The sequence below is a fragment of the Chrysochloris asiatica genome, unplaced genomic scaffold (genome assembly GCF_000296735.1).
Source record: "Chrysochloris asiatica unplaced genomic scaffold, ChrAsi1.0 scaffold00132, whole genome shotgun sequence".
Classification (NCBI taxonomy): domain Eukaryota; kingdom Metazoa; phylum Chordata; class Mammalia; order Afrosoricida; family Chrysochloridae; genus Chrysochloris; species Chrysochloris asiatica.
This window is the reverse complement of record NW_006408650.1, coordinates 4,631,328-4,649,468: the sequence shown is the minus strand read 5'-3', so window position 1 is coordinate 4,649,468 and position 18,141 is coordinate 4,631,328. Positions and strand designations below refer to the sequence as shown.

Genomic DNA, 18,141 nt, shown 5'->3' with positions numbered 1-18,141 from the left:
AAATAATGATGTATGCACAACCTTGGAACAACAGGGCTCTGGGATACAGGGATTGAGACATGGTTGGAATGGGGAAAAGGGGGGAATAATGTTAAGATGCTTGGCTGTCTTTTGAATCTTGGTTTTCCTTGCAATTACATTTTTAAATAGACACTTGAGGGGGAGAGAAAGGAATAGCCAGAAATATCACCATAGAAAACTTGTAAGTTCATCTTCTGCCTATAACTGATTAGAACACCTAAAATGGGGCTACAACGTGCCCAGTGAAGGAGGCTTCCTGCGGAGCCTCTGCAATACATAAGACTATAGGTGGAATCCTGAACAGCATCCAGAATCTTCAGAAGTGGGAAATTTCCTCTTGAAAGACCAGCCTGGAGTGGCTAGAAGAACAGAAGATACTTCTTGAAAGAAATACTGACAGGAAAAATACAAAACAATATAGGCAGACCGACCGATTACTACAACAAGTAAGTTGCTCACCCAGGAGACATCAAGGCAAGTGGTCGGGTCCCCTCAGAGTAAACCCCCTTCCAAGACTAATACTCAGTGGGAATACACAGTCTGATTGGTGATCACGTTCATCACCGATAAGGGGAAGTGTGGAAAAAACAGCAATGAAGCTGCGAGCTAAGCCCTATAATGTTCAATAGACTCCTGTGAACCCAGGTGGAGACCTGGTTGGCCAGCAGTGTGGCAAGACCTGGGGATTCTTGGGCCCAGAGTCAGTGACATAACCACAGAGGATTAGAGTGGAGAGTGAAGCGTCCAGCTGATAAGAAGAGAGGGGATATGCACAAGAACACCCACACTTACAGATAATACCCACTTGACCTGGCTTCAACGAGATAATACCCACTTGACCTGGCTTCAACGACTAGATGATTAGAGCTCAACCAGAAGAAAGAAGAGGAAAAAAAGAGTAATCTGACACAATTTGACGAATTTGACCTACACCTATGGATGCAGTAGCTCAAAAGAGGGAACAAATCTTTACAGCAAGGATCATTCCCACCCCCTTGATACACAGGGTAGACAGGGATGGGCAACTTGGACATTGGCTACCCAAAATGGGGGGGAAGGGAGGACTACAAAGGCAAGAAGTGACTGGCTTACAAGCTTTCAAGAGGGAACCTAGATCCAGAGGGCACAGAGGAAGGTAGAATCTCCACTGAGTAGTATCCAATCTGTCTAGGCGGGGCTGATGAAAGGAAATGCAGATGGGTCTCTTGTGATACAGTTGTGAATAATTGTGATCAGAACTGACTGTGAGGGTTGGAAATGTAAAGGTAGATGTTTGTAGCAAGAAGGGGAGTGATTAATTTTACAGTCTAGGAGCGGACGTCCCTGGGACCATGAAGGGAGAAGAGCGGAGAGCGGGACCCTACCCAGAGAAGCAGTGATGCCAGAGATGGAGGCAGAGATGGTGACGTGGAGAGATGGAACAGCTGGGGACTTTAGACCCAGAGAGGGAGAGGGGCTGTGTGCAGACGACCGGGGGCAGATTTGCAGGATATACCCTTGGGTTGGTTGATGATGCATGGAGGGGATTGTAACCATGGCAATGAAACGATATAAAATAGGATGAATGTAAAACGAATGTTCTCCCATGTAAACTATCACATAATTCACAATAAACATTTTAAAATAAAACATTCACCTGTACACACCCAAATCTAAAACATGTACACCTTGTACATACACTTCTCTAAAAATACTGTTTTTAAGTGCCTTAGAGATTTCTATTCATAGCAACCTTGCATAGGGTTTCCAAGGAGTGGCTGGTGGGTTTGAACTGCCGACCTTGCAGTTAGCAGCCCGGTGCTTATCCTACAGCACCACACCAGGACTCCAAAACACACACACACACACATGTCTAAAATGCACAAAGCATATTTCAGTGCTTGGATTGCGGTTCATAAATCAAGCTGTGTAGATACGGGGGTATCCGCTGCAGCAAAGGAAGCGAGGAATGGCAGGAGCTCATAGAACTGAGCAGAGGGGAGAGGATGCTGTCCTTTCAATTCTGTTTTCCTGAAGCTTAAAAACTGATGTAAAAAATAAAGTCTATCATTATTGCTAAATTCATATGTTCTCAAAGAAAATACAGAAACACAAAAAGCAGGAAATAAAAAGTGCCTGAAGCCGTGGCCCCCCAGGGAAACCAGCCAGAGCATTTTGAAAATGGTCCCCCCACGTTCTCTCTGCTGACCTTTTTTCTTCTTTGAACAAAAGTAAGATTATAGTGGTAACGCATAAAAATGACAGAATGGAAAATGTTTTGTTCCATAGGGTTTACCACAATTAAAAATACATATATTTAAGGAAAAAATGTAAATGAGATTATAACACACACACACATCATTGTGAAACTGATTTTCCTTTCAAGTCTACAAATGTGTTACATCCCGTCTTGCGAGCGTTTTTCTCATTGAAGTATCCTGCACAAAACAACTGTCGAGGATGGAGATGTGGGACCCTAATTGGGAGGGCTCCTGCTGGGGTCCTGCTTTCCCCAAGGCTGAGATCTTCCCAATGATGCTTGTCACCTTCCTAAGCCCTGCCCAAAGGGTGACGGTGAGGTCGCAGCCTTCAGGAGTATTGTGTTCTCAGGGCCCAGCCCTCCCAAGCTCCGGCCCCACGCCTCCACACTGGCTGCCTACCTCCACTTCAGCCCCTGGCCTCCACTCTGGCCCCTTACCTCCACACCAGCTCCCCAAAAAGCGTGTCCACAAGTGTGAAGAAGAAATCCATCACCATGAAACGGTACAGCTCCTGGCCCACAAAGTCCTCCCAGCACTGAAAGGACAGACAGATCCTGAGCTCCGGTCACATCACCCACCTGGATCTGCAATCCCCGCACATAGACTCCCCTGCTACACCCCGCTGCCTCGATGCCAGGATTACCAGGGGGCCTCAATCGTCCTTCTGGACCATGTCCATAATCTCAGATGGCCAGGTGAGGCCCCTTCTTCTGCCACCTCAGCAACCAGGAGGCCCATGTGGGGGTCAGGCAGCAATTCCCCATTTCCTGATCTCTTAGCCCCCTCACCTGGCCCTTCAGGAAGCCCACCCCATAGCCCTCTCACCGTCCCATGACCCCCTCACCTGGTCCTTCAGAATGTCCACCCTGCGACCCAGCCAGTGATAGCATAAGATGCCCAGGGTGATCACCTTGAGAATGAGGTTCCTGTGGGAGGCAGGATGTGGAGGCTGAGGGAGGGGGGATGGGAGGCAGAGGAGCCCCCCAGAAGGCCACCCACACACACCTGCAGATGGCCACGTACACCTCCAATACAGGGGACTCATGCTGCTCCAGGGCGGCCAACATCCGGTACAGGTAGGGGGCCACCAAGTTGGTGACACTCACCATGAGGGGAAGGACAAGCAGTCCCACCTGACCAGTGGCCACAGGGCTCTACCAGGGCGGGGAGGGGGCCAGAGGAGACACGGGGTCTAGCAGAAGGAGGAATGCAGCACCCCCTCCAACCCCTCCCCAAAGATACAGCCCCCAGGCTTCAGATTTAAACCAGACAGGAAGTTGGGTGGGGGTGGGGTTAGAACACAGGTGTCAGAAAAAAGAGAAATCAAAAAGACCAGGAAAGGGGCCTACAAGGGGGGGGGGGCCTCCAGGTCCTGGGTGAGGGTCTTAGACAGCCAAGGCCACTGGGGACTGGGTCCAATGGAGTGTCCAGTCTCCCATGGGCCTGCCCACCCACCACAGGGAGTCCAATTGGAGGCCTGGGATATGCAGAGAGTGCCCACCCATCATCCTTTTCCCACCTCTAGCCTCCCTCCCAGGACCCTAGGACCCACCTGGATCAAAAACTCTGAGAAAGTGTAGACTGCCACAGCGCAGCCCAGCGTGATGCCCAGACAGAGCAGCCACACCAAGCCCAGCACAGCCACCCGCCGCAGCCGCCCACACAAGTTCCAGGGACCCTGCCGCAGCTGCCACTCAGCCAGCAGCTCCTAGAGAGGACAAATGTCATCACTACAGGGTACAGACACATGGGGACACATGCATAGGACAATGCCTGGGGACACACACATGGGACACACGGCAGATACATGCACAGGGACAAACGGGAGATACACACAGGGACACAAATGGGAGATACATACATGGGGACATGCACAGGGACACACACATGGGACACGCAGGAGATACATGCACAGGGACACACAGGAGATACATGCATGGAGACGTTTACAGGGACACACAGGAGATACATGTTCAGGGACACATAGGATACATGGGGACATGCACATGGGACATACAAGAAATATACGCATGGGGACACACACGGGAGATACACACAGGGATACACAGGAGATACAGGCATAGATACATGCACGGGAACACACACAAGGGACACACATGGGAGATCATGTATAGGGACACATGGGGTACACACAGGAGATACATGGGCACACACGGGACAGGCACACGGGGATGCATGCACAGACACACCCCCATGGGACACAAATAGGAAATACACACATGGGGCACACGAGACGCATGTAAACACATACACACAACACACATGGAAACATGGACATGTGCATGGGGACACATGTACAAGGTTGCATCCATGGGACACACATGGGAGATGCACACATGAAGACACATGCATGGGGGGGACCCAGGGACAAAAGCACAGAAACACCCCCTGGAACACACATGGGAGATACATGGTAACACATGCATGGGAACACACACGAGATACACATATAGGGACACATGCACAGGAATATCTGCATGTAGTACGCACATGGAGATGTATATACAGGACACACGCACCGGGACATATGCACATGGGAACACACTTAGGAACATCCACATGGGAGACACACATGAAGATACACACATGGAGACACACCCATGGGGACACATACACAGGAATACCCACATGTCACACACACATGAGGACACACACACACAGAGACACATGCAAAAGGACACACAGAAGCATGGGATACATCTATGAGGCTCACATGCACACACACTAGACACACATGGAACACACACACCAAGACCCACACACAGGACATATACATGAGGACACACACACAGGATACAGGCATAGGGATACAGTTATGGGAACATACACAGGACTTACACAGACATGGGGACACACACATGCCAAGACACACAGGATACATGCATGAGGACACACACACAGGATCCAGGCGTAGGGACACAGTCATAGGAATATATACAGGACTTACGCACTCAGAACACACATAGCGGACACACACATGGGAAAGATACACAGGGACACACGTGGGGCACATGCATTGAACACACACAAATACAAAACACAGGTCAGCCCTAATGCTAGGCATGAAGGCCCCTGGCCTCCCTACCCCAGGCACACTTGGCAGCCACTCCTAGTTCCAATCCTTCCTCTGCAGCCACCTCAGGGGGACCTTCCCGAGCCTGTCCCTTCCCTGTCTATGAGGGGAGCCCTAAACCACCAGGACCCCTGAGGCAGGAACAGCATCCACCCCGGGAGCTTCCTCTGAGGCCGTTCCCATAGTACAGAATCCCAGGAGTCCCAGAGAACACAGCATGAGGGCCAGCTCTGCCTCCTTGTAGGCCGGGGACCCTGAGCAAGTGTGATTCAGGGTTCTTGTGAGAATCAGGGAGCTGATGCTTGCTGGTCCCCTGGACCCCCTTTCTGCTGGGGATGGACATGATGAACTCTCAGGGGAATGAAGGACAGGCACTCTGACCAGGGCCCCAGGGGGCTTCTGATGCCTGGGCTCCTGCAGCTCTGTGGTCACTACACTCAGGATGGTCCCCAGTGTGGATGCATTTTCTCCAGCAGCAGGAAGCCCTGACCTGTCGCTTTTAGGTGGGATCAACACAGACCCCCAGCCCTGTGTCCTGCCCACGAACACCAAGCTTCCTCCTCTGAGCTCAGTTCTGGATTGCTGATCCTAAGTAGGTCCGGCTGTGGGGGGTTGTGTTCTGGGATGAGGAACAATTGAATCCAGGTCTCTGGGCTGCTCACCTTCAGCTGGGTCCGAAGGTTGTCCTGCTGGAGGCGGGAGGCCCACTTCTGAGTCACCTTATAGTCCCAGGAACAGAAGATAGTGATGGCATGGATGCCTGAGGTGCTGCCCACCCGGTAGCTCTCCCCAAAAGAATGGGACATGCTGGGGGAAATAGCAGGTGGAGGGGTGAGCATGGGGCCAGGCAGCAAAGACAATTCCTAGAGCAGAGCCCCACCTCTCATACTAGGGAGCCTTCCCAACACAATATCAGCCTCCAGTAGCCCCCAGCACCACCTCCAGCCCAGGGCACTCAGCACTGCGGTGTGGACCGCCAACATGGTTCTCTAGAACTGCCTGGTTGATTTGAGACTCCTCACTACATGATGCTAGGAGAGGACTCAGTATTCTAACACACTGACCCAGACAGTGGATATGAAAGTTGCTGGCCTTCCCACTACAGGGCCTTCCCACTGTCTCTCCATTGCCCAATACCCTCCCTCCCTTCTTTCCTGCCCACTCATCTTTAACTTCTATATTCTCAACACCTAGTCAACACTTCTGGGGCTCCTGGATGCCCCTAGTCTGTTCATTGGTCGATCTTCTCCCCTAGACAACTCGAGGACTGGTACCGTGCTAATTTACCTTCCTGCCCTCAGTTGAGTACAGGGATGGATGGACATAGACGGATGAATGGATGGGTGGAGAAACAAATGGAAGGATGGATAAATGGATGGATCGATGGGTTGATGGATGATAGATAAATAGAAGGATGAATAGATATCTGGATGGATGGATGGATGGGTGGATGGATGAACAGGCAGATGGATGGGTAGTTACATGGATGAACAAATGAACTGATAGATGGACCGATGGATCAATGGATGGTGTAGATGGATGGATGGTGGAGTTGAGAGCCAAGGTCATACGGCAGAGGGCTGTTACCTGTAAACTAGGGTGATGCAGGTGATAAAGAAGGCCATGCCCATGGTGAAGAGGTAGGCCAGGGGCATGTTGTAGGGCAGGCCACCTGCCCCAGAAATGCAGTGACTGCCATCTCCCGGGAGAGCACACTGCTGGTTCACCGTGGTGTTACTGTAGTAGCCATAGTACATGACAGTGTGGGTGAAGGAGCCCTGCAGAGAGGAGGCTGGCAGGTCAAGGACCCCACCACCCCACCTGCCCCTGCCCTACCCCACCCTCAGGCTGCACAAGGCAGGGGGAAGTGCCCCATGGGGAGCGGGTGATGCAAACAGCAGAGCAAAGGAAGGGCAGGAGCGGGCAGTGAGGAGAAGACAGAGATGGGCAGAGGGCCTCGTCCTGGGCTTCCTGGCCTCAGTGAAACAGGGCAAGAAGGGAGGACATCAAGTACCCTGGTGGGGCGGGAGGCAAAGCTGAATTCACAGCATGGAGTGGGTGATGGGGGGGCACTCACCCCACCTATGAGGAGCTCCAGTCCGGTGAAGGTGGGGGTGGGGGAAGGCGAGGTGGGCGGGAAGGCAGCCTGTACGCCCACAATGAAGGCCAGCAGGGGCAGCAGCAGGAGGGCATTGAAGGCCAGCAGGGTCTTGAGGAAGAGGAAGTAGGAGAGCACACTGGAGCCGAACTGGCCCCCAATCCGCTTCAGGGCGTAGTGCCAGGGCGTCAGGGCGTGCAGGCTTGAGAGCAGCCCCAGCCCCAGATTGTGCAAGGTCTGTGGGGAGAGTGGATGACAAAGAGGGTCCTGAGGAACGGTCCCCCACAGAGGACACCAAAGAGGTGAGCCAGTCCCAGGCAGACAGACCCAGGAGAGGAAACCCCAGGTGAGGGCCCCGTGGAAGGGGGGCAAGAGGAGCAGTAAATGTTCATGAGTTGCTGAAGGTCCCAGGACAGGGACAGGAGCAGATAACAGGGCCCCAGCCCCACCCACTGCTGGTCTCATCCTGCCCCAACCGGAAGCTGTCCAGCCCAGAACCCTGGCGCCTACCAGAACGCAGCCATACTTGAGCTGTTTGCAGAAGGAGCAGACCCCATGCCGGTCCTGCTGGCTCCTCAGCTTCCCCCTCGGAGTCCGGCTCTCCTGTCTGGGGGTAGAAGCAATAGTTGATACCTGGTCCCACTCCACAGGAGGCTCAGTTGTATCCCCCCAACTTCCACCCCCTACACCATGGGCCACACACTGACCGCAAACAACGCTTCTCAGCCAGGCTCAGGGGCATCTCTCGGAGCATGTGGTCTTGTTGGGCCACCGTCAGGCCCTGGAGCTCCCTGACCAGAAGGCCACGCTTCTCTGCAGGAGTCAGGATGTTGGGTCAGTCCCTGGCAGTGTCCCTCCTGCCCCACAGTCCCTACCTCCACCCACTGTGCTCCAGGCCCAACCTGAGAGCTTCAAAGAGTGGACAACAGGTTCTGCCCCTGCCTGACCTATCCCCAAAGCCTAGACTTACAGCTAGTCCCGGATTTAGGAAGTATTCAGGTTATGAACCACACTAAAGACTGTCTGTTGGGGGGGTTTATACATTGTATCACTAGTAATATTAACTATGTTGCAAAACTTGCTGATGTTGACTTTCTCAAATGTTCACTCACAGATGTTCAAAGACAAATCAGATTTACAAAGATACTGATAATAAAAAGCAATAATGAAAACTTCACATTTAAAAAAAAAACTATTTGACTATGTCAAAACCAACTTATGTCGGCAATGTCAGAATGGGACCCCATGGTACATCAGAGAATACCTGTACTTTAGGAATGAATGAACTCAACATTGCCTAGCGCAATTTTGGGGGGGAGTGCCCCTTTGAAGTGCAAAAGACACCCCCCCTTTGCCATAGGAGCCACAATACCAAGACAATCCCCACAGCCTGGCAGACACCCCCCCACCACTAGGGGAGTTCTGTTGATGGCCAGCCCAGCTGCACCCCCGCACACTGACCTTCCTCCTCACGGGTCGCAGGGTCCAGCTCCAGGTCATGTGAGCGCAGGCTGGGCCGGGCTGCATGGTCCACAACGCTGTGTAAGGATCGGCTGCCCCGACGCCGCAGCCGCACCGTGCGATTGTAGTATTGCGAAATGATCGCGCCTCGGCTGCGGCCTGCATGGGCAGCTAGTCAGAGCAGCCTGCCAGGGGCCCCATCTTCCTCCTAGAGGAAGGGGCTGCCCCTTGCCCCTCCCTAGGACCCAGGATTTTGGAGCCCACAGGAACTGCTGAGTTCCCAAGAGTCTATTTTTATCCCGGTGACGCTGGAAGACAATTTTAGAGCTCAGAAGGGCCTTTTGGGCTGTAGGGGTAGGTGGGGTCTGGCTTTAAGTTCACTGCACAGTCTGGGGCCTGGAGTCCACTCACCAATGGTGCGGCTGGGCATGCTGGCCAGGATGCGGAGTGTGGCCGCGCTGTATGCCGGGGTATGCCCCTGCCCTAAGACGTCCTGATGGCTACCATCTATAACAGCAAGATGGGTTTATCAAGGAGTCCTGAAGACCCAGCCATCGTACCTCAGCTCCCGGGCTCACAGCCCCAATCCATGCCCTTTCCACCTGCCTTTGGACTCACCTATGGTCCCTGGGGTTCAGGATTTGGGTACCTGGCTCTATGTCCTGAAGCTCTAGCTCCACCTGGGGCTCTGAGGCCGCCACCCGCTGGCTCTGTTCCTGAATGAGCTCATGGAAGGAGTGGTGGACTTCGTCCTCATCGTAGGGGCTGGGCTCCCGGCTGCTGTGGTAGACGTAAGACAGAGCTCAGGGGGCCTGACCCAGCCCTGAGCCAGGCAGGTGGTCCTCCCCAGGGGAGCCCTAAAGCTCTTACCCCCAGTCCTCTGGGGTCTCCGGGACATGGAGGGTGAACGCCATGTGTACACACCACACCTGGCCCAGGCTGTCTGCAGCCCTAGACCAGCTCAGGGTCCATCCATCTGGGGATAGAAGGAGCAGGTTTACAAAGCTGGCCTCGATGCCTGGTACACACTCAAGAAGCTGCTTCCCTGGGGACCAGGGAGCGGCCACTCCCATCCCAGACTGCCTGAGCCACCCCCTCCATCCACAGCTAAACACCCAGTCAGGTAGGTGGCCCCAAATCAGCCCCACCCTCCTCTCAAAGTGTCTGCTGTACTAAGAGAGAGCCCCTTCCCAGTCAGGGAGGAGAGAGGAAGGCGGGAAGGAAGGGTGTGGGGTTTGGCAGTTCTCCATCTGTTTCCTCCATGTCATCAGTTCCTGGGAAAAGGGGAGGGGGGAGGCGAGTCTATGGGTTCCAGGGCCCGACCCTGGGGTTGCTGCCCAACTGGCCAGAAAGGGCAGGAGACCGTCAGGTCACCTAGAGGCCTCTCCTATTGGTGTTACCTCAACTGTATTCCTCTTTTTTTTTTTTTTTTTAATGTTTTCTGGTGAATTATGTGATAGTTTACTTGGGTGAACATTAGTTTTACATTCATCCTATTGTACATCGTTTCATTGCCAACTAATTCCTCTTATAGACACCAGAGTCTCCTATGTAGTACGCCAGGTGGAGGAACGGGTTCCTTCTGCTGCCCCCACCCCACTCCCAACATACACACTCAGCAGACAGTCCCCAGCACCCCTGCCAGCCTGCCAAGGCCATCTTGTTCTCAGGAGATCACCCTCCACATTCCATCACAGAGAGTGGGGGGAGGGGTGGGCATAACAGACTGCCTTTGTTCCAACCCGGAGTGGGGGTAGGGACAAAAAGGCCTCTGCCAGTAGGATAGGCCCAGGACTGGTCTACCCCAACCTGAACCTCCCACCTTTACCCCCAGGAAGCTGCCCCAGTGGGGCTCAGGTACCCAGATACAGCAGGTTCCTCTGGAGCTATGGGCACAGTGCCCAGGTTTTGCCTTCAATGGGTGGTCCAGTCTGAGTCCAGGCCTCACAATCCACAGCCAGCTCTCTTCCAGGGTCAGCAGGAGGATGAAGTCCGGGAAGCAGCAGTCAGGGGAGGGGGTCAGAGGAAGACGGAAGTGACAGTCTGACCACAAGCAGGAAAACGCTGGAGAAGGGACAGAGCTGGGTCCTCCCCATGGTCAGCCCTTGGGCCCACCGCCCCACCCTCACCACAAGTTCGGATCTGCAGGGCGCTGGGCAGAGCTGAAAGCTCACTAGGGAACACCCAGGATTCCAGCCTGGCAGGGACTCACCGCCAGCTCCCATCCCCCAGGCAAAGGCTGGCTCTATGAAGCACCGGTGCACCCCATTCCTGAGCCCTAGGCCAGGTGGGGACGGTCACGGTGGGGTCCCTTCCAGGAAGTCCCCACCCCAGCTACTTCCTGGGGTAGCCGCAGCCCAGCCCACGGGGCAGACACTTCAGGGACCCCACCTGTCTCCCCAGCAGTTAGTGGTACTGGCCTCAGCGACTGCGTTCCCATCACCCTCCTGCCCCCTCCCCCCAGCTGTGGTCCAGGGGCGCCCGTTCGGCCAGAGTTGGATGGAGTTTCGGGAAGTCCCGAGGACTCCGCCGTCGCCGGTGGCCCCGGAGGCGGGAACCGGAGGGAGAAGAGCCACCCCCGCCAAAGGGGCAGCAGATGGGGTTGGGAGGGCGGGGGGCAGGGCGGGACAAGGGTGGCCGCCCCCCAAGTCCCGGGGCTACGGCTTCCCTGGATCCCGGCACACCCTCCTGACCACTCACCTGGGAGCGGCTCACCTGTGCCCCGCAAGGGCCGCTGGGAACTGTGGCCTGGGCTGTACCCTGGGCCTGGTGGGAGGTGGCGGAACGATAGCGAAGGGTCCTAGGGGAGACCTGTGACCGACGCAGCCCCGCGGGGCGGGAGGTAGAGTCCGGGTCGCAGCCCACGTGGTGGCGGGCCTCGGGCGTCACGTGATCCGAGCTCCAGCCAGGGCGCACCCTCCTCCCCCGGCGCCACTTGCTGACTGTGTCGCCTCCGGCCAACTTCCCGACCCCTCCCCGAACCCTACCCGGCGGGCGAAGGCTACCAAGTGTCTGAGTCTATTCCGGCCTGGGCTCTCCAAGTTCCAAAGTTACAACAATTCCAGACCTACACGCTTCAGGATGGTCGTCAACGTAAAAGATGAAAACTCGATCACACAGTGCGGGATGGGGGGGGGGTCACTGTTTGCTCCCCAGGGATCTCTGCCGGGCAGTATCGGGGTTCTCTCCTCCCTCCCCTGTCGGGGCGTGGTTTCTGCTGTTTGTCTGAAGACATTCAGTGAACTTCCTGTGTGCTAGGTTGGGGAGCAAAGGCGGAAAGGGGGAAGGAGTGACAAGAGTGTTCCCACACTGCGAAGGCGGCCACCACAATCCCATTTCACAGACAGGGAAGCTGAGGCGGAGATCAGGACGAGACTCTGGGTCCACCTCGAAGCTCTGTCAAGGGTCCTGACTTTGGAAAAGCCCCCAAGAAACCCAAAGGAGGGGATCCCGGGGAGGGGGCATCCCGTTTACTGGGGAGAAGCAGTAAGCCGAGGCTCACGAAGGCCCAGGCCCAGGCCCTCGTGGACTGAAGAACTTGTGAGCCAAAGTCAGCCTGTGACTCCCGGGAAAGGGGTCAGCGGCAGAGCCGAGAGGGCGGCGCCGAGGCGGGCGGGGCATTTCTGCAGCTGTCAGTGTGGGGAGGTCTCGTGCGGGTGCGGGTGCCCAGAATGCAGACCCCGCCCGCCCAATCCCGATCCCCACCCACCACTGCCCTAGAGCACACCCAGTGAACTTGTGTGACCCGGGCCCAGCTGTGGAACCCTGGGGGCGCACTTGGCCCCACTCCCAACCTCGCTCCACTGTCTGAAACCACTACATGCCTGGAACAGAGGAGAGGCTCCGAACCTAGGAAGGGGAGATGGGAGGCAGGGAGGTCGTTGGACCCGAGGAGAACAAGGAGCAAGAAGGAAGATGAATTTAACCACTAGCCTGGAGGCAAGGAGCTGACAGGACGGAGGCTGGAGATTGAGAAATAAGGAGTACGGACGTCCGGTGTTGGGGGGCCCACCCTCACTGGCCGACCTGCAGCAAACAGATAAAGGGGCAGGTCCTGCGAGCTCATGGTCTCTCCTGGGTCAAGGCCCACGGGAGAGGCCCTTAGTCACCCCGGTCAGCTCTGCACTCCTCCACTCCCGGCCCATTTCCCCGGGGTCACACCCCACCCCCGCCGGAAGAGGGCGGGCCGAGGGGGGCACGCTAGCCTCAGCCCCCCAGTTGGGGCTTACAACTCCGCCCCGGTGCACAGCTGGGTGCACAGCTGCCCGAGGGGGCACATTCGGCCCCGGGACCGACTCAGGCGCATCCGCCTGAACCCCCGGCAGCGCGCAGAGGCACCGCTACTGCGTCGACGCCATCACCCTTCACCTGCGCTGGGCGCCCCACTAGCTGAAGGAAGTGCTGGCTCGGCCTTTTTCGAGTGGAGGAAACTGGGGGGAGCTGGGATTCCTGTCATGTGACAGCTCCCCCCACCCCACACACCCCAGCTCCTTCACAGCTCTGCCCCGTGTGGTGGGAACGGATCTGAGGCGAGCCCTCCTCCCTGGTCCTGGTTCCTTGGTGCCCAGGTGAGCTGGGTGCAGGAATGAGGGACAAAAAAGGGGGTAGGAAGCGGAGAGAGAATTGAGGAAAGAGGAACTAACTACAGGGGGAGGGTCTGCAGTGAGACCCCATGGAGGGACTCCTGGACTATGGGGCTGAACCACAGGTGAACAACTGAAGGGGTTCCCCGCAGTCAGAGCCCAGACAGGCGCTCTAGATGGCCCACCCCAGAGCGTGGGGTTTGAAACTGATCTGTCTTCCCCAAGAGAGGATTCGCGTATCGATGGAGGGAGACTGTCTCCCATAAGGATGACGCGGGGACCTGCAGCCACAGATAGCTGGGAGGGAGGCGAGGAGCAGGCCTTCGACCCACCCTACTTATCTGCCACACCTGGTCGCGGCTCTCCTTCCCCACCTTCCCCTGTCTTTTGGACCTTTCTCCCCATTTCACAGATGAGAAAATGTTGTTTTGATAGGTGGACCAGGGCTGAGCAGAATTCTCTCTTCATTTCTGATCATGCCAGGACCAAGATCTTGAGTCCGGCCTGGTGCTCCAGGCTTAGGAGCAGAGATGCTAAGGCAGAGGTCGGTGGCGTCGTCGGGGCAGCCCCCCGGCGAGGTGCAACCGGGGGAGCCCAGGGCAGAGGAGTTGTGGGAGCAAGAGATGGAGAGACTGTGCTCCTCCAAGGCTCCGGTGCGAACGCTGCCCTACTCTATGGCGGACAAACGTGTCATACGGTGGGTGCACGCGCGCGAGGACCGAGGGTGGGGACATCCTCCCCCGCGGGAAGCACCTGGCAGGCGGAGAAACCCAGAATGGGGACCCCAGTGGTCACGCCCGCATATCAACCCTGTGGCAGGCAAATGCGAGAGCCCGAGGGGATGCAGCCCTCATGCTGGGAGCGGTGGCGGCGCCAGCACTGGGCTGTGAGAAGACGGCTCCACGAGACAGCCCAGCGGTTCAAGGGCTGCTTCCGGCTCTGGGAGGGTGCTCTCCATGAGATTGGAGGTAGGCCCCGCCCACTCCCAACGCCCCCCACCCCTCTTCGTCCAATCCAGAGGAGGGCACCATCCAGTCTTCTCTATTGACCCCGCCCTCCCTCAAATCCAGCCAATCACGCCCCACTTGCAAACCTGGATAGATGAATGTATGGACGACAGTGGCCCCTGGTGGTTGTCGTGGTACTGTTCGACAGGCCATCCCGGCCAAGGCCAATCAACCTTGGCCTCTGGTCACGAACCCCTTAGGTTGGTCAGCCTGACCCCTTGGCCACACGACTGTCCTCCCATAGGCCTCTTTGGCACTGGCATCCAGTCCTACTTCACCTTCCTGCGCTTCCTACTGCTGCTCAACCTGCTGACGTTCCTGCTGACAGCCAGCTTCGTACTGCTGCCCCTGGTCTGGCTCGGCTCCCCCGACCCAGGGCCCACCCTCAACCTGAGTGAGTGCCTGGGTCCAGGGCTCAGAACTGGGACAGCCCAGAGCCACATTACACACATATCTCCTGACATGAATTTGGGGCTTCCCTCAGGCCTCCTGTGGTTGGGGGTTTATTGCGTTAGCAAGAGGCAAAGCCTCACCTAGGCCTTGGAAACCCCTCTCTATGTCCCCCTCTCCTCCCTTGACAGCCCTCCAGTGCCCCAGTGATGGCCAAGGCCAGACTGACCCTCAGACGTTCCAAAATCAACTTTGGAATGTCTTAACTGGCAGGGTGAGTAGGGTTTGCCCTGGTCATGGCCCTGGGGGCTAGGGGACAAGAGGAACCAGCTTCAGGGGATCCCAATCAAAAGCACCCCACCCCTGTGAGGATATCTCAGTTCCTAGTAGGCCAGACCTATTGTGATGCTGTAAGATAAGCACTGGACTGCTGACCACAAGCTAACTACACGGGTGGTGGTTCAAATCCACTCCTCAGAAACCCTATACAGGGTTGCTATGAGTCGGAACCAAGTGGGAGGCCCTTAACCACAACAAGTGGGCCAAGCCAGCAGGAGGGTCAGGGACAAGTGAGACCATCCTGCAGAGCTCACTCCACAGGTGAATGGACACTTGTCCGATGACTTTCAGAGCCCAACTGGGGTAGGGGTCACAAGGGACAAGAAGGAGAATGTATCTGGAAGCTGTAGTATGACTATGTGTGTGGGCTCAGGGGTGTGAGTCCTGACCCCATCTCTCAAAGCTGTGTGACCTTGTTGTTAAGTGCCTTCGAGCTGGTTCCAACTCCTAGCAACCCTGTATACGGCTTCCAAGGAGCGGCTGGTGAATTTGAACCGCCAATCTTGGCGTCCAGTCATTATCCCACAGAGCCACCGCAGAATTCCTGTGTGACCTTAGGGGTACCCGTACTGCCTAGCTGCTGGGTTACTGTGAGTTCGTGAGCTCAGAGCCAGCTGGGATCCCTGATGTCCCCAGGCCTTCAACAACACCTATCTCTTCTATGGCGCATACCGGGCGAGGCCGGAGAGCAGCTCCACCTACAGCATCCGCTTGGCCTACCTGCTCAGCCCACTGGCCTGCCTGCTCCTCTGCTTCTGTGGGACACTGCAGCGGTGAGGGCACAGCCCGGGCCACCACCTCTTCAGGGGCCTCTGTCTTCCCTGGTCACCCCTCCCTAGTTAGCAGGAAACCAACTAGGCCCCAGCCCTGTTCATCAGGAGCTCTGGGGTCTGAATGCTGTGTCCCCACCTGTAGACTTCAGAAGCAGAAACCACCTCACCCAGGCCAAGTGTGCTGCTGGGGCCCTTCCCCTCCCAGCACAGGACCAAGGCTGAGACTGGAGATGGGGGTGCCCTCCCCTCCCCTCCAGGATGGTGAAGGGGCTGCCGCAGAAGCCGTTCCTGGGTCGAGAGCACAGGACGCTGCTCAGCGCCAAGATCTTCTCCTCTTGGGACTTCTGCATCCATGTGCGAGTAGCTGCCACCATCAAGAAGCTAGCAATCTGCAATGAGTTCAAGGTGTGCATTAGGGTGATTGTGTGAGAGCAAGCGAGCGAGCAAGAGTGTGGCTACGTGAGAACGAGTGTGTGCATAGGAATGGGTGTGAGTGTGTGCGTGTGTGGAAAGTGCGTGAGCATGAGAGTGCCTGTTTGTGCCTGTATGTGAGTGCCTGAGTGGGTATGGGTTAGTGCGTGACTGTACACAACAGTGTGTGATTGTGCATGCTGGTGGCCGTATGTGAGAATGTGAATGTATAGGAATGTGAATGATTGTGTGTGTCAGACATTGTATACAAGGGGGCTTCAAATTTTTCATGTAAAAAATCCGTTGTCTTTTCATTACATTTTTCCACAAACTTTTTGAAGCCCCCTCATAAATGTGCGTGGGTGTAAATGAGTGTGAATGATTGTGCATGTGCCTATGAGTGTGAGCATGTATGTGTGAAGGAGTGAGTGTGTGTGTGTCACTGAATATGGGTGGGTGTGAGTGTGAATGGGTGTTTGCCATGCGTGTGTGTGTGTGAACGAGCATGTGGCTGTATGGGTGAGTGTGAATGAGTGTGAACAAGTGTGTGGCTGTAGGAGTCAGTGTGAATGAATGCATGTGGGTATGTGAGTGTGAATGTGTGTGAACGAGCGTGTGGGTGTATGGGTAAGTGTAGGTGTGTGGCTGTAGGGGTCAGTGTGAATGAGTGTGAATGAATGAGTGTGGGTATGTGAGTGTGAATGAGTGTGTGGCTGTGTGGGTGAGTGTAGGAGTGTGGCTGTAGGGGGTCAGTGTGAATGAGTGGGTATGAATGAGTGTGGGTATGTGAGTGTGAATGAGTGTGAACGAGCGTGTGGTTGTTTGGGGGTGGGTGTGAACGAGCGTGTGGCTGTAGGGGTCAGTGTAAATGAGTGTGAATGAGCGGGGAGCTGTATGGGGAGTGGGTGAGTGTCCGTGAATGTGGATGAGTGTGTCACAGAATGTTTGAGCAGCTACAGGAGACTTTTGCCCGCCCATCTGTGTAAGGTGGAGGGTCTAGACAATCCAGCCACCACTCCTCGGCCCGTTCCTGCGTGGCCACCCCAACCTTGTCTGAGACCCTGACAGCCTGTCTCCCACCCACACCAGCAGCTCCATCCCCTGCCAGGCCCACACCTCACCCCCTCTGCCCTTCCCACACAACAGGTGGAGCTGGAGGAGGAACGCCGCTTCCAGCAGGTGCAGCAGCAGACCCGGGCCCAAAGAGCCTGCCACTTGCTCACCTACCTGCGGGTCAACCTGCTCATTGGGCTCCTGGTGATGGGGGCCATCAGCGCCATCTTCTGGGCCACTAAGTACTCACAGGACAACAAGGAGGTATAGTCCACTGACTCGTTCACATGGTAAAATAGAACAGAGCCACACTGTGGAGAGCTGGCTGTCCCCGTTTACAGAGCTGAGGTCGTGATCAGGTTCCGGAGCACAGATTGACACTGGGACTATGGCAACTGCATCACCATCCACACTCACTCAGCACACGCTCCGTCACACACGTACCTCATTACATCCACACTCACTCAGCACACGCTCATTCACACATGTACCTCATTACATCCACACTCACTCAGCACACGCTCCTTCACACACGGACCTCATTACATCCACACTCACTCAGCACACGCTCCATCACACACGTACCTCATTACATTCACACTCAGCACACGCTCCTTCACACACGGACCTCATCACATCCACACTCACTCAGCACACGCTCCTTCACACAC

General features: G+C 55.7%; 2 protein-coding genes across 2 annotated transcripts in view; one reads left to right on the top strand and one right to left on the bottom strand.

Moving 5' to 3' along the window:
- TMC6 (transmembrane channel-like 6) overlaps positions 1-9,828 on the bottom strand; it is a 16,910-nt gene extending 7,082 nt beyond the window's left edge. The window contains exons 1-13 of the mRNA XM_006869659.1: positions 9,785-9,828; positions 9,564-9,691; positions 9,326-9,421; positions 8,915-9,073; positions 8,161-8,266; positions 7,964-8,060; positions 7,433-7,690; positions 6,943-7,133; positions 6,018-6,162; positions 3,814-3,969; positions 3,267-3,415; positions 3,106-3,187; positions 2,699-2,796 (exon numbers count right to left, since the gene is read on the bottom strand). Coding sequence (XP_006869721.1) covers positions 2,699-2,796; positions 3,106-3,187; positions 3,267-3,415; positions 3,814-3,969; positions 6,018-6,162; positions 6,943-7,133; positions 7,433-7,690; positions 7,964-8,060; positions 8,161-8,266; positions 8,915-9,073; positions 9,326-9,421; positions 9,564-9,691; positions 9,785-9,828 — 1,709 coding nt within the window. The remainder of the gene's footprint in view (positions 1-2,698; positions 2,797-3,105; positions 3,188-3,266; positions 3,416-3,813; positions 3,970-6,017; positions 6,163-6,942; positions 7,134-7,432; positions 7,691-7,963; positions 8,061-8,160; positions 8,267-8,914; positions 9,074-9,325; positions 9,422-9,563; positions 9,692-9,784) is intronic.
- Positions 9,829-13,765: 3,937 nt separating this feature from the next.
- The window catches only part of TMC8 (transmembrane channel-like 8), a 9,807-nt gene continuing 5,431 nt past the window's right edge, over positions 13,766-18,141 (top strand). Inside the window, exons 1-8 of the mRNA XM_006869658.1 lie at positions 13,766-13,850; positions 14,014-14,194; positions 14,317-14,465; positions 14,749-14,898; positions 15,086-15,168; positions 15,870-16,006; positions 16,264-16,411; positions 17,564-17,734. Coding sequence (XP_006869720.1) covers positions 13,766-13,850; positions 14,014-14,194; positions 14,317-14,465; positions 14,749-14,898; positions 15,086-15,168; positions 15,870-16,006; positions 16,264-16,411; positions 17,564-17,734 — 1,104 coding nt within the window. The remainder of the gene's footprint in view (positions 13,851-14,013; positions 14,195-14,316; positions 14,466-14,748; positions 14,899-15,085; positions 15,169-15,869; positions 16,007-16,263; positions 16,412-17,563; positions 17,735-18,141) is intronic.